Raw genomic sequence first — 14096 nt, 5'->3', positions numbered from 1 at the left:
TCAAGGCGTCCAGGTGATGGCTTACCTAGACGATTGGCTGGTTTGGGCGGCATCCTCAGAAGAATGCTCGCGTGCTTCCAGAAAGGTGACCCAGTTCCTGGAACATCTGGGTTTCAAAATTAACACCAAAAAGTCTCGACTGTCTCCAGCTCAGAAGTTTCAATGGCTGGGAATCCATTGGAACCTTCAGTCATACCGTCTTTCCATCCCTCTGAAGAGAAGGAAGGAAATTGCGGGATCTGTCAAGAGACTCCTAAAATCCAAACGAATTTCAAGGCGACAACAGGAACAAGTGCTCGGCTCCCTCCAGTTCGCCTCAGTGACAGACCCAGTGCTACAGGCACAGCTAAAAGATGCATCGGGAGTCTGGAGAAGAAACGCATCCGTCGCTCGAAGAGATCTCAAGAGACCTCTACCAACCAGGCTTCGCTCACTCCTAAAGCCATGGTCGGAGGCAAAGAACCTGAAAAGATCAGTTCCTCTTCAACCACCACCTTCGTCGGTCACCATCCACACGGAAGCTTCGCTGGAAGGATGGGGGGGTCACTCCCATCAGCGACAAGTTCAAGGAACATGGTGTCCCCTATTCAAGACGTTTCACGTCAACATCTTGGAGGCCATGGCGGTTCTTCTTACTCTGAAGAAACTGTCCTCATGTCCTTTGATCCACATCCGTCTAACTCTGTACAGCGCTGTTGTGGTCAGATGTCTCAACCGTCAGGGCTCAAGATCGCCTCAACTCAACCAAGTGCAATTGCCCATCTTCCGCCTAGCGGACAAGTAGAGATGGCACCTCTCAGCAGTTCACCTACAAGGATTCCGCAATGTGACGGCGGACGCTCTATCGAGGACAAACCCAATAGAGTCGGAATGGTCCCTAGACGCAAGATCATTCTCCTTCATCTCCCGTCAAGTCCCAGAACTGCAGATCAACCTCTTCGCGACGAGTGACAACAAGCAACTTCCTCTTTTCGTGGCCCCATACGAGGACCCCAGAGCGGAAGCGGTGGACGCCATGTCCCTGGACTGGAACAGATGGTTCAAGATTTACCTGTTCCCTCCACCCAACCTTCTGTTGAAAGTCCTCACCAAGCTGAGAACCTTCAAGGGAACAGCAGCCCTAGTGGCACCCAAGTGGCTCTGGAGCAACTGGTTCCCTCTAGTCTTGGAGCTACAGCCCAAGCTGATCCCTCTGCCGGACCCAGTTCTCTCCCAGCAGGTTCAGAAGTCGACTGTCTTCGCTTCATCAAGGAAAACCCGAAACCTTCATCTCATGATTTTCTCTCCCTAGCCGTGAAGAAGAGGTTTAGGATTTCGAAGAAGTGTTTAGACTTCCTAAGGGAATACAAAACTAAGTCTACCAGAAGGCAATATGAGTCATCCTGGAAGAAGTGGGTGTCCTTCTTCAAGGCTAAAAATCCTACAGAAATCTCTATAGATTTTTGTCTGTCCTTCTTCATTCACCTTCTTAGACAAGGCTTAGCAGCCAACACGATTTCCACTTGCAAATCGGCCTTGACAAGACCATTACTTTACGCCTTCCAGATAGACCTGTCCAACGAAATCTTTAACAAACTTCCAAAGGCATGTGCTAGACTCCGTCCTGCACCCCCTCCGAGACCCATCTCCTGGTCTCTTGATAAGGTGCTCCATTTTGCCTCTAGCCTGGACAATGAATCATGCCCTCTGAAAGACTTGACTCAAAAAGTTATTTTCCTTTTTGCTCTCGCCTCGGGAGCCCGAGTCAGTGAAATAGTGGCTTTATCTAGAAAAGAGGGCCAGATACAGTTCACCGAAACAGGGGAACTTACCCTCTTCCCTGACCCACTGTTTCTCGCTAAGAACGAACTCCCCACTAAGAGGTGGGGTCCCTGGAAAATCTGCCCTCTGAAGGAAGATGTCTCTCTATGCCCAGTGGAGAGTCTAAAGGTCTATCTTCGAAGAACTTCAGACTTTGGTGGAGGACAGCTCTTTAACCCTGGATAGGTACGCTCCTCGGACACCCCTTTAAGGGTATACTCGGTCGCGCGCGACCCCGACGCAAAATAAAATTCTTGAAAAATCTGTTTTTGCAGTAACCTCCTTTTTTTTTTTGCCAAAAAAAGTTCAATGAATGCTCAAAACTACTGTAAAGATAAATACTACTCATCTGCTGAAAAACTATTTATTATAAATATTTTAAAAAATTAAGTAGAAAAATAAAAAGACCTGACATAAAAATTCATAAAAAAAAATGTATACATATATACACAAAACCTTTTAGGAATTGATTCTTGAATGTTTAGGACACATCTTGATGTATTTTGGATGAAGTCGGACCCATGGAGGTGAAGATCTGAAATGAGAAAAAAAGGGTAACTTTTTTTGGCCAAAAAAATGTGTCCAAATTTCATGAATTTTTTTGGGTACCCAAATGAAATAGGAAGAGGCTAATTTTTTTAGGGAATAAACATATGTTATCCTAAAATAGAAATATGTAAAAAAATCTTCATTATTTTGTAAATTACATTTATATCAGGGGCCATATCTAAAGGTCATTTTTTGAGTACTTAGAAATTTCGTAAAAAAATACATATATTTAATATATAATATGATATTTATGCAGGTAAAAATATACCAAAATATCACAAATTCTACAGGGAACAAGAATATATATAGATAGGGCAACTTACGCTTCGGATATGTCCACAAAATGGCCGCCAACCACACTGACTCAGACTCCCTAATCTGCCACCAGAAATGCAGGAAGGGTATGTCAATTTCAAGGTGTTATTTACTAATCTAATTATTCTTGGATATGCATAAAAATTGTATGGTGGATTGCTGGATGATTGTCTATTATTTTACGACTATAAAATTAGAATTCTGACCCAAAAAAATTTTTTTGAAGGGAAATAAAATCGAAAAAAAAAATGTAAAACAACATAATATTTTAGCTAAAAAAATTGATGATATTCAATAAAAAAAGAAGTAAACAAAATTTTCCGACAAATAAACATCTAAATGAATCATTACTCTGTGATAGTTCCTTAGTACGTAGTAATTTTGAAAGAAATGAGAAAAACGAAAAAGTGGCAATCGCAGGAAAATCGAACACATACCTATATATACGCCATATCTGGCTAAAAATAAAGATAGGCATGGGTAACCAGATCATCTAGAAACACTTTACAACACTATAAAAATATAAGTTTTGCGACACTACTTGCCAATTCCTTACGGTAACATGACTAAGCAAAAAAATGCAAAACAAATAAAAAGGGGCACTCGCGGAAAAATGGCCAACATTCTAATATACGGAATTTCAGAAAAAAAAAAAAAAAATTTCAGCCACGTGCTAGGCAAACCATCAAGGCACATTTTCCGACAAATAAACATCTAAATGAATCATTACTCTGTGATAGTTCCTTAGTACGTAGTAATTTTGAAAGAAATGGGAAAAAACGAAAAAATGGCAATCACAGGAAAATCGAACACATACCTATATATACGCCATATCTGGCTAAAAAAAAAGATAGGCATGGGTAGCCAGATCATCTAGAAACACTTTCCAACACTATAAAAATATAAGTTTTGCGACACTACTTGCCAATTCCTTACGGTAACATGACTAAGAAAAAAAATGCAAAACAAATAAAAAGGGGCACTTGCGGAAAAATGGCCAACATTCTAATATACGGCATCTCAGATAAAAAAAAAAGACATGCACGTGTTAGCCCAACTATCAAGGCACACTTTCTAACAAATAAACATGAAAAAAAAAATCAATAATATACGGCAATTCCTTACTACGTAGTAAATTTTTACAAATATTGAAAAAAAACAGAAATTGGCAACCGCAGTTAAATACCCCACATACCAATATCTACGTCGTATCTGACAAAAACAAAGTCATGCATGGGTAGCCAGATCATCTAGACACACTTTCCAACACTAAAAAAGCAAAAGTTTTGCGACACTATTTGGCAATATCTTACGGAAAAATGACTTGGCAAAAAAATGAAAAAAAATGAAAAAGGGGCACTCGCGGTAAAATGGTCCTCGTGGTGATGAACAACATTTTAACTAAAAAAAAAATCATGCACATGGTAGCCAAACAATCCACCAAAACTTTCCACAACTGATAACCTATACAAGTTGCACCATTCTATGACAATTTCATAATACGTAATAATTTTGATAATTATGCAAATTACCTTAGAAGGGTAAACTCGGTCGCGCTCGACCCCGACGCGTCTCAGAAATCTGGGAAGGAGTACAGCTACAGCGATGCACATCTGGACACTACTAGAGCATGTAGGCGAGACACCTACTGCAGATCGATCACCCACAAATTCAGTCACGGGGGTGAGTCACGTGAGAAAAACCTCTTTTGTTTTGACGCTCGGGGTCGCGGACGACCCACCGTACCGTTCCAGGGTTAAAGGAGAAACATCGGGATCTGATTTGTCACTCAAACAACTAAGGGCGAAGATCACCTACTTTATTCGCAGAGCGGATCCTGACAGTACACCCGCAGGTCATGATCCCAGGAAAGTCACCTCTTCCCTAAATTTCTTTCAAGCAATGGATTTCGAAAGCCTTCGATCCTTCACAGGCTGGAAATCCTCAAGTGTTTTTCAAACACTATGCGAAGCAGGTGCACGAACTGAAGCGATACGTGGTGGCAGCAGGTAGTGTGTTAAAGTCTGCTGCCTAGTGCTGTGCAGAACAGTGAGTTATTTCGGGACTCTAACTCAACGGGTGCCTGTGTTGACCCTAGTGCGATTTTAAGTGCCATCTAGTGACACAACGGACTGTTCTTCTACATGGTGAAGTAACATAGACTTGAACACGTGTGCCACGTTTATTTGGACATGAAGTGTATTTAAGACTTTAAAAGACTATATAGTTCCCTTGGAACTCATGTGTGTAATGGCAAGTTCTTCCTTTTCAGATTCCACACCTTTGTCTTATGTAGTCTTTAGTCTATGTTTGTTAACTAAATTTTATTGAAATTTATTTACCTTATTTCATATTAACTCAAATATTTTATTGAATAAAATAGAAATTTCGCTACCATATGCATCTTATTTTGCCCTACTATATGAAATAAATTACTGTTAGAGAGTTTTATTACCCCTAATTTTGATCATTATTATAATCCATGTTATGATATTGCTCCTATCTGATGTATACTCACCTAAAGAAAAGTGAAATATTTGTTCCAACACAATTACTTAACTTTCCTGATCTGTCTGCGAGACCGCAAGATCTTCGTCTACGGGTGAGTCTTCTTTATCAGGTTACATCAAGATGTTCCTTTCGTCCAAATAGGACTTCCCTGCCAGGGGGACAGGAAGCCATGTCATAGTATATGCCATTGGTAGTGACATGTAACGGAGATGTCACGGTCTTTAAGGTCATCAGACCAAAGGAATATTGTTTAGAAGTCGAAGACACTACTAAAATGGGAAAAATCCACGATACACTAATTCTCTGGTACACTTCCATCAGGACATCATGGCTTGAGCCCAAAAAACGGATTTTGAGCGAAGCGAAAAATCTATTTTTGGGTGAGATAGCCATGACGTCCTGATGGACCCACCCTGATTCTCTATTCTGGCCTGTCAGGCCCCTCCCTTTCTTATTGTATCATGGAGGCTGACAGAAACGCCGGAAGGAATGAGGAAATGGCGCTTATCGGTGACGTCAACCAAGATGGCGGCCGGATGTTGACATCGCCGAGTACCGTAACAGTAATGAAGGAGGAGAGTTTAGTAGCGGCTCCTCCCATACTTGCCACACTCCCCCTCGAAGCGTAAACGCTATGTGGGGTGCAGATAGCTATGTGGCGTGTCAAGCATACGTCCCCTGTTATTATACGATATCCTAAAGGGAAACCTTACGGGTACTCGCGCCAGAAGTTAGAATTCTGTGAAACCTTTAGTTTAATTCTCTAGGAATATCTACTATAGTCAAATATACCCTTAGGAAGCTATTGAAGGAACCTTCCATCAGGACGTCATGGCTATCTCACCCAAAAATAGATTTTTCGCTTCGCTCAAAATCCGTTTATTGAGAGCAACCTCTTCCAACTTGTATTGCTGGCAGCTCCTATCAGTGGAGAGGCACATCAGCATTCTGGAAAGTCAGGATAGTCATTGACGTTCCAGGGACTTTATGCACTTTCCACAAACATGGCCAATATCTCCTCTTCTGTAAACTCCTACATCTCTATTAAAAACTACTCCCCTTCCATAACTGAAGTTTAGATGGGGATTCACATCCAGCTTTATGTCATCATTCTCTGTATTTAAATTGCAAAGTATAACAGATTGAGTTTCTGATTTGGCACTTATAAGGAAACTGTTCTTTCCAAACCGAGATATATCTCCTGGTGCGATGGGACCTACTTTCTTTTGAAGAAATTTACATATCTTAAAATAATTTCCAGTATAGTACCCCTTTTGACTGAGCAACAAGCCACTCTGGTGGTTTTGGCTTTTTCTGGAAGGGTTCAACTACCTCTATACCTTTACCTATCCAATCTGCCGGTTTGTATACATCTAGATCCTTGGGTACCCAATCGCAAAGAGCACCCTTGATGTTGAAATTATGGATTTTAATATTCATATTACTGATTGCATTGAATGCTTCATCATGGTTATCAAATGATATCCATGAATCCCACTTGTCACCTTCAAGCCTCATTCTCATTTCCCTGATGTGACCATAACACTGAAATGATTTATACAGCACATCATAATTGGTTTCTATGGGAATCTGAGTGACATGAAGGATTTGAAAATTATCCATGTCACCCAAATTACTTTGTTTTTTAGCATTAGTAGAATGGTCCTTTAGAGTTTCCAGGTCATCAACATTAAAGAAGTAGCAAGTCGGGTTATCCACCTCTTATCGGAGGATGTCAGTCCTCCTAATCCATGTGGCCCAACACGAGAAGAGGCTTCAGCAGGGACCAGTCCTCTATTAGAGAGGGGCTGCCTCTCTTTAGGTGGCCATAAACTAGTCATTGGGGGTAGTTAGCCCTTCACACCGATGACTCCAATGCCAGGCGTCACCCATTAGCCGCAAATATAGGCGACTTAAAACCGGATCAGTGGAGCCCCACTCTTAACAAACTTGATCTGCACCCAATGGAGTCTGCCAGAGGGTGATGCCATCTAAATTTGTACAGGCTGAGATGGTATGCCATCCATCCCACCATGTGCCAAATCCAAAGAAGCTGTCAAAACCAAAGTCATACAAGCCAGAGTTGTCAACAAGTTCATGACCAAGAGGAAGAGATGGGAGAATAAAAGAAGTAATCAAAAGAAAGGAGAGAAAGTGCTGACTAATTTAGTTGGATCAACAATTAGGCACCTAGGTCCAGTGGGAAAGCAGTTCCCACTGTTCATTAGAGCCCAGCTGCTAATTCCTAAGACCCCCATCCTCGTCAAGGCTTCAGCATCTGGGGTGTCAGGGTACCAAGAGGTAAGGATAATTTAGACTTCAAAACTGAAGGGAGAAACACAGTGAAATGTCTGTTCTGGGCTTCTTACCACATACTGCTAGACTGTTTCTTAAAGAGAAAGAAAATGGGAAAATTTTAAAATGTTAAAAAATTTTATGGGTCTATTTTGATTAAACAGCTTCTGGAGAAAAAGCAATATGAAAATCAGGAGAGTACAGTATAGAAATAGGAAAATTCATCATTAAAATTCGGTTTAATGTTCACATCAGTGTACATTTATTCCTTAGACCCTTTCTTCCCTTACTCCATTCCTTATTCCTTATTATCCTTGTTTCTTTTGTACAGTTATTTCTATGAACCTCCTCTAATATTAATAATGCTTCTTCCCCAGCAGCTCTGTTTATTGCCATTTACCCATAAAATTTATCAAAAATTCCCATTTCCTTTCCTTTCAATAGACATTTCTGATGGGCCCTGCTGCTACCTCAGGTCACTTTGGTGACATCTGAGGAAGCGGAATTTGGGGGGGAGTCAGCGTGTGAAGCTTTGTTTGTGGTGGAGAGCAGGGAAGTGTGGGCTGTGGCACCCTAGCGGTGCCAGCTGGACTTGGCTGAGCCCGTTTTTTTATATTGCAGCCATGGTACACAGATAAATAGAACATTCTAATTACAATTACTGAAGAGTTTTAAAGATTTGATCCTACAGTGGGGTATCTATATAAAGGAAGTTTCTGCAGCCATAAAAAACAGAACAAATAATATCACAAGCTAATAACAATAGTGAATTAATAATGCAACCTATACAATTTCCATTCCTAAGTACCCTGTATATCATGCAATCTGTAGTTTGCATATTCACAACTAAACTGATATGGAATGTTTGTGTATTTTAAATACTTTAGCTAACCTCATCTTTTGCTTCATCTTCCGGTTCTTGCTCTTCAGTTATACGTTCTGCAAAAAGTGGCCTCTCCAAGATTTCAGAGTAAGATCCTGTCATTGTCTGCATCTGGAAAAACAAACATTATACACCCATCAAAAGAGCTGTCCTGTGATCTAAGGAGGTATACCTACACACTTATCATAATTTCTTTTATTTTTGAGGGGTTACTCTTTCTATTGCTAGATTAAAAAAAAAAAAAATGATAAAAATGACAAATTCGTAGGTAAATTGTATTTTTCCTAACTATACAAACCTTAGCTATTTAATATGGGTAATTACTTTTGGAGTAGCTGAAATGATGAACCATTAGAATTTTAACGAGGGTTTACTACCCCACCGCTAGTTAGCGGGGGGTAGGGAGGGGTAGCTAGCTAACCCCCCTCACACACACCTGTGCTGAGTTCACTTTCCTTAGAGGTAGGACTTCACGGGGGATAGGGCTGGCGGGCAAGTTTGATTAAATAGCTAAGGTTTGTATAGTTAGGAAAAATAAAAATTACCTACGAATTTGTCATTTGTTCCGTAACTGAAATACAAACCATGCTATTTAATATGGGTGACTCAACCCTTAGGTAGGGTGGTAAGTCCCAGCCATTACTGGCTTTTGGCTTTTTGCCCGGGGACTCGGTATCAGAGTGTGTCGGCACTCAACAATAAGGAGTCCCTGCACCTCGCTAGCACCTTGCTCTGCAAGGACTGCAGCATACATAAGCTGTGTGTGAAGGAATGAAGTGTGACTCGTCCTAGGAGGTTGAAATGAAGTCCTTTAGATGGAAACTTAAGGCTAGGACTCTCCCAATACCACCTCGTCAGGGTATGGGGACGTGACAGTATTAGCGTAATACTAGGAACACAAGGGAACATGGTTTACCTAAAATGGTTTGAGGTCAACTGTGCAGAGAACCCAGGATGCTGCTTTCCCCAAGAGAGGGGAGGATGAAGAAAAGAATAAGGGCCAGATATGTTATTTTCATTAGTAAAATAAATTTTTGAATATACTTACCCGATGATCATGTAGCTGTCAACTCTGTTGCCCGACAGAAATCTACGGTCGGGATACGCCAGCGATCGCTATACAGGTGGGGGTGTACACAACAGCGCCATCTGTGAGCAGGTACTCAAGTACTTCTTGTCAACAAGAACTCAATTTTCTCCTCGGTCCACTGGTTCTCTATGGGGAGGAAGGGCGGGTCCTTAAATTCATGATCATCGGGTAAGTATATTCAAAAATTTATTTTACTAATGAAAATAACATTTTTCAATATTAATCTTACCCGATGATCATGTAGCTGATTCACACCCAGGGTGGTGGGTGGAGACCAGCATACATGTTAACAAAGAAGCTAAGTATCCCGTATTTCATTTTATTAGTTATTCAAAAATAACATAAAATAAATAAGTACCTGGTAAGGAAGACGACTTGAACCATTACTCTGCCTTTATTAAGTACGTCTTCCTTACTGAGCGTAGCGGTCCTCTTAGGATGCTGAACGACTCTTAGGTGCTGAAGTATAAAGGGCTGCAACCCATACTAAAGGACCTCATCACAACCTCTAACCTCGGCGCTTCTCAAGAAAGAATTGACCACCCGCCAAATCAACAAGGATGCGGAAGGCTTCTTAGCCGACCGTACAACCCATAAAAAGTATTCAAGAGAAAGGTTAAAAAGGTTATGGGATTATGGGAATGTAGTGGCTGAGCCCTCACCTACTACTGCACTCGCTGCTACGAATGGTCCCAGGGTGTAGCAGTTCTCGTAAAGAGACTGGACATCTTTGAGATAGAATGATGCGAACACTGACTTGCTTCTCCAATAGGTTGCATCCATAACACTCTGCAGAGAACGGTTCTGTTTGAAGGCCACTGAAGTAGCCACAGCTCTCACTTCATGTGTCCTTACCTTCAGCAAAGCAAGGTCTTCTTCCTTCAGATGAGAATGTGCTTCCCTAATCAGAAGCCTGATGTAGTAAGAAACTGAGTTCTTAGACATTGGAAGAGAAGGCTTCTTGATAGCACACCATAAGGCTTCTGATTGTCCTCGTAAAGGTTTTGACCTTTTTAGATAGTACCTAAGAGCTCTAACTGGGCAAAGTACTCTCTCCAGTTCGTTCCCCACCAAGTTGGACAGGCTTGGGATCTCGAACGACTTAGGCCAAGGACGTGAAGGAAGCTCGTTTTTAGCAAAAAACCGAGCTGCAAGGAACATGTAGCCGTTTCAGATGTGAAAACTATGTTCCTGCTGAAGGCGTGGATCTCACTTACTCTTTTAACTGTTGCCAAGCACACGAGGAAAAGAGTTTTTAATGTGAGGTCCTTAAAAGAGGCTGATTGGAGAGGTTCAAATCTTGATGACATAAGGAACCTTAGGACCACGTCTAGATTCCAGCCTGGAGTGGACAACCGACGTTCCTTTGAGGTCTCAAAAGACCTAAGGAGGTCCTGTAGATCTTTGTTGGTGGAAAGATCCAAGCCTCTGTGGCGGAAAACCGCTGCCAACATACTTCTGTAACCCTTGATCGTAGGAGCTGAAAGGGATCTTACGTTCCTTAGATGTAACAGGAAGTCAGCAATCTGGGTTACAGTGGTACTGGTTGAGGAAACTGCATTGGCCTTGCACCAGCTTCGGAAGACTTCCCATTTAGACTGATAGACTCTGAGAGTGGATGTCCTCCTTGCTCTGGCAATCGCTCTGGCTGCCTCCTTCGAAAAGCCTCTAGCTCTTGAGAGTCTTTCGATAGTCTGAAGGCAGTCAGACGAAGAGCGTGGAGGTTTGGGTGTACCTTCTTTACGTGAGGTTGACGTAGAAGGTCCACTCTTAGAGGAAGAGTCCTGGGAATGTCGACCAGCCATTGCAGTACCTCTGTGAACCATTCTCTCGCGGGCCAGAGGGGAGCAACCAACGTCAGCCGTGTCCCTTTGTGAGAGGCGAACTTCTGAAGTACCCTGTTGACAATCTTGAACGGCGGGAATGCATACAGGTCGAGATGGGACCAATCCAGCAGAAAAGCATCCACGTGAACTGCTGCTGGGTCTGGAATCGGAGAACAATACAACGGGAGCCTCTAGGTCATCGAGGTAGCGAACAGATCTATGGTTGGCTGACCCCACAGGGCCCAAAGTCTGCTGCAAACATTCTTGTGAAGGGTCCACTCTGTGGGGATGACCTGACCCTTCCGGCTGAGGCGATCTGCCATGACATTCATATCGCCCTGAATGAACCTCGTTACCAGCGTGAGCTTTCGATCTTTTGACCAGATGAGGAGGTCCCTTGCGATCTCGAACAACTTCCTCGAATGAGTCCCTCCCTGCTTGGAGATGTAAGCCAAGGCTGTGGTGTTGTCAGAGTTCACCTCCACCACCTTGTTTAGCTGGAGGGACTTGAAGTTTATCAAGGCCAGATGAACCGCCAACAACTCCTTGCAATTGATGTGAAGTGTCCTTTGCTCCTGATTCCATGTTCCCGAGCATTCCTGTCCGTCCAATGTCGCACCCCAGCCCGTGTCTGATGCGTCCGAGAAGAGACGGCGGTCGGGGTTCTGAACAGCCAAAGGTAGACCTTCCTTGAGAAGAAAGCTGTTCTTCCACCACGTTAGAGTAGACCTCATCTCTTCAGAAACAGGAACTGAGACCGTCTCTAGCGTCATGTCCTTTATCCAGTGAGCATCTAGATGATACTGAAGGGGGCGGAGGTGGAGTCTCCCTAACTCGATGAACAGGGCCAGCGATGAAAGTGTCCCTGTTAGACTCATCCACTGCCTGACTGAGCATCGGTTCCTTCTCAGCATGCTCTGGATGCATTCTAGGGCTTGGTTGATCCTTGGGGCCGACGGAAAAGCCCGAAAAGCTCGACTCTGAATCTCCATACCCAGGTAGACAATGGTCTGGGATGGGACGAACTGGGACTTCTCTAAATTGACCAGGAGGCCCAGTTCCTTGGTCAGATCCATAGTCCATCTGAGATTCTCCAGACAGCGACGACTTGTGGGAGCTCTTAAAAGCCAGTCGTCTGACGGAGCCGGACACAAGATCATGGTACTGCTGCACAGTCTGTGAACTGTCAACCATGGGGAAGCGAGGAAGTACAGCAACAACCCGAAACTGTCTAGACTGTCTGGGTAGTACAGACAACTCCTTATCGGGTTGCTGAGGTTGCCGCACTGCGTCACAACAAGTCACCTCTGCTGGTTGTTGAACGTCTTCCCAGTGACACACTGACTCCGTAAAAAAAAATCCTCTATCAAGGACTAAGCTTGGACTGCATGTCTTGCAACAAAGCTCAAGGTCTATGGGAGCAGGTGTGGCAACAGACGGGGTTAGCAACTGAAGCGGAACCATTAACCCTCCCTGGAAGCATGTTATGCTTAAATAAAAGTCCATAGGAGGCTAAGCAGCTAAAGGCTCCTCTCCAAATGACAGAGTCCTCAAGGGAATATCAGAAGGAGGGAGAACAGCACTTTCTCATCTACAGGAACCATATCCGAGAAAAGCTAAGTTCTCTCAGTGAGGGTTTCACTGGTGCAAAAGCAGCAGACCAGAAGGCAACGTTATGAAACTGCTTGACAGTCTGTGAACTGTCAAAAACTGAACTGTCAACCACAACAGGAGCGTGAGGACATACAGCACTGGTGTATAAGTAGCAGACCAGAAGGCAACGTCATGTAACTGCATGACAGTTTGTGAGTTGGCAACAACCAAAGTTGTGTGGGGAAGCCTCAACTCCTGCCTGACTAGTTTGCTGCTGGCGAGTGGCGGTAACCACAGTTTGTTGCGGAGGCTGACACACCGTGTCAAAACACGGCAGCTTGTGGTAGCTCCCGCACGGCAACGGAGTGCTCTGTGTGTGGGAGTCATCATACATCTGGCAGGGTTGACTGTGCATGGGTGGAGGAGCTCTCACAACAAGAGTGTGAGAGCAGGAAGCCATGCCGGGCGCACAACCGTGGGAGGTGTAGGCCCACGGGTGCATCGTCAACCTTCTCCGCAGTCGGAGTGTGGGAGCTGGCAACAACAAAAGCAGAGTGCTGCTGCGTGGGAGGGGCTGCGGTGGGTTGAGGAGCATGCGGTATGGTATGCAGAGCATGCTGTAAGGTATGCAGAGCATGCTGTAAGGTATGCAGAGCATGCTGTAAGGTATGCAGAGCATGCTGTAAGGAATGCAGAGCATGCTGTAAGGTAAGCAGAGCATGCTGTAAGGTATGCAGAGCATGCTGTAAGGTATGCAGAGCATGCTGTAAGGTATGCAGAGCATGCTGCATGGGCTGCGGAGAAAGCCGCATAGTGCTGGAACCCGGCAGCTCTACAGAACCTTCCCACTGCTGATGCGGTAGCTCACGCATGTTAGCAGATGGTGCAGCAAGAACATGCGTCTGGCAGGGTGGACTGCGCATCGGTGGTGGAGCTCTCACAGGTGGAGGGTGGGAGCAGGCAGCCGCAGTATCTGCTGAGCGCACAACCTCGGCGGGTTGTAGGTTAACAGGCTGCATTGTCAACCTTCCAGCATGATACTCCTGCATGAAGGAGCAAGCTGAGACTGTATAGTCTGCAGCATGGACCACTAGGGTCTATGAAAGACAACAACAAACGGAGCTACTGTCCGTTATGACTGAGGGTCTAAAACAGCTGGTGCGGCAACAGACGGAGTTACTGCCTGTTGCGGTACCACCTAGCCTCTCTTAAGAGGTGTGCAGTTGTCGTACTG

The 14096-nt window shown here is 43.9% G+C and overlaps 1 protein-coding gene across 3 annotated transcripts in view; it reads right to left on the bottom strand.

The window, feature by feature from the left end:
- The window catches only part of BORCS6 (BLOC-1 related complex subunit 6), a 230074-nt gene that overhangs the window by 205172 nt on the left and 10806 nt on the right, over window positions 1-14096 (bottom strand). For 2 of the 3 annotated variants that reach the window (XM_068386617.1, XM_068386625.1), the window contains exon 2: window positions 8363-8464. The exons of the other annotated variant lie outside the window; for it this stretch is intronic. In XM_068386617.1, the coding sequence (XP_068242718.1) occupies window positions 8363-8464 (102 nt within the window). The remainder of the gene's footprint in view (window positions 1-8362; window positions 8465-14096) is intronic. 3 annotated transcript variants of the gene reach the window in all.

Source organism: Palaemon carinicauda, chromosome 1 (genome assembly GCF_036898095.1).
Source record: "Palaemon carinicauda isolate YSFRI2023 chromosome 1, ASM3689809v2, whole genome shotgun sequence".
Classification (NCBI taxonomy): domain Eukaryota; kingdom Metazoa; phylum Arthropoda; class Malacostraca; order Decapoda; family Palaemonidae; genus Palaemon; species Palaemon carinicauda.
The sequence above is the reverse complement of the archived record's forward strand: the minus strand, read 5'-3'. Positions and strand labels throughout refer to the sequence as shown.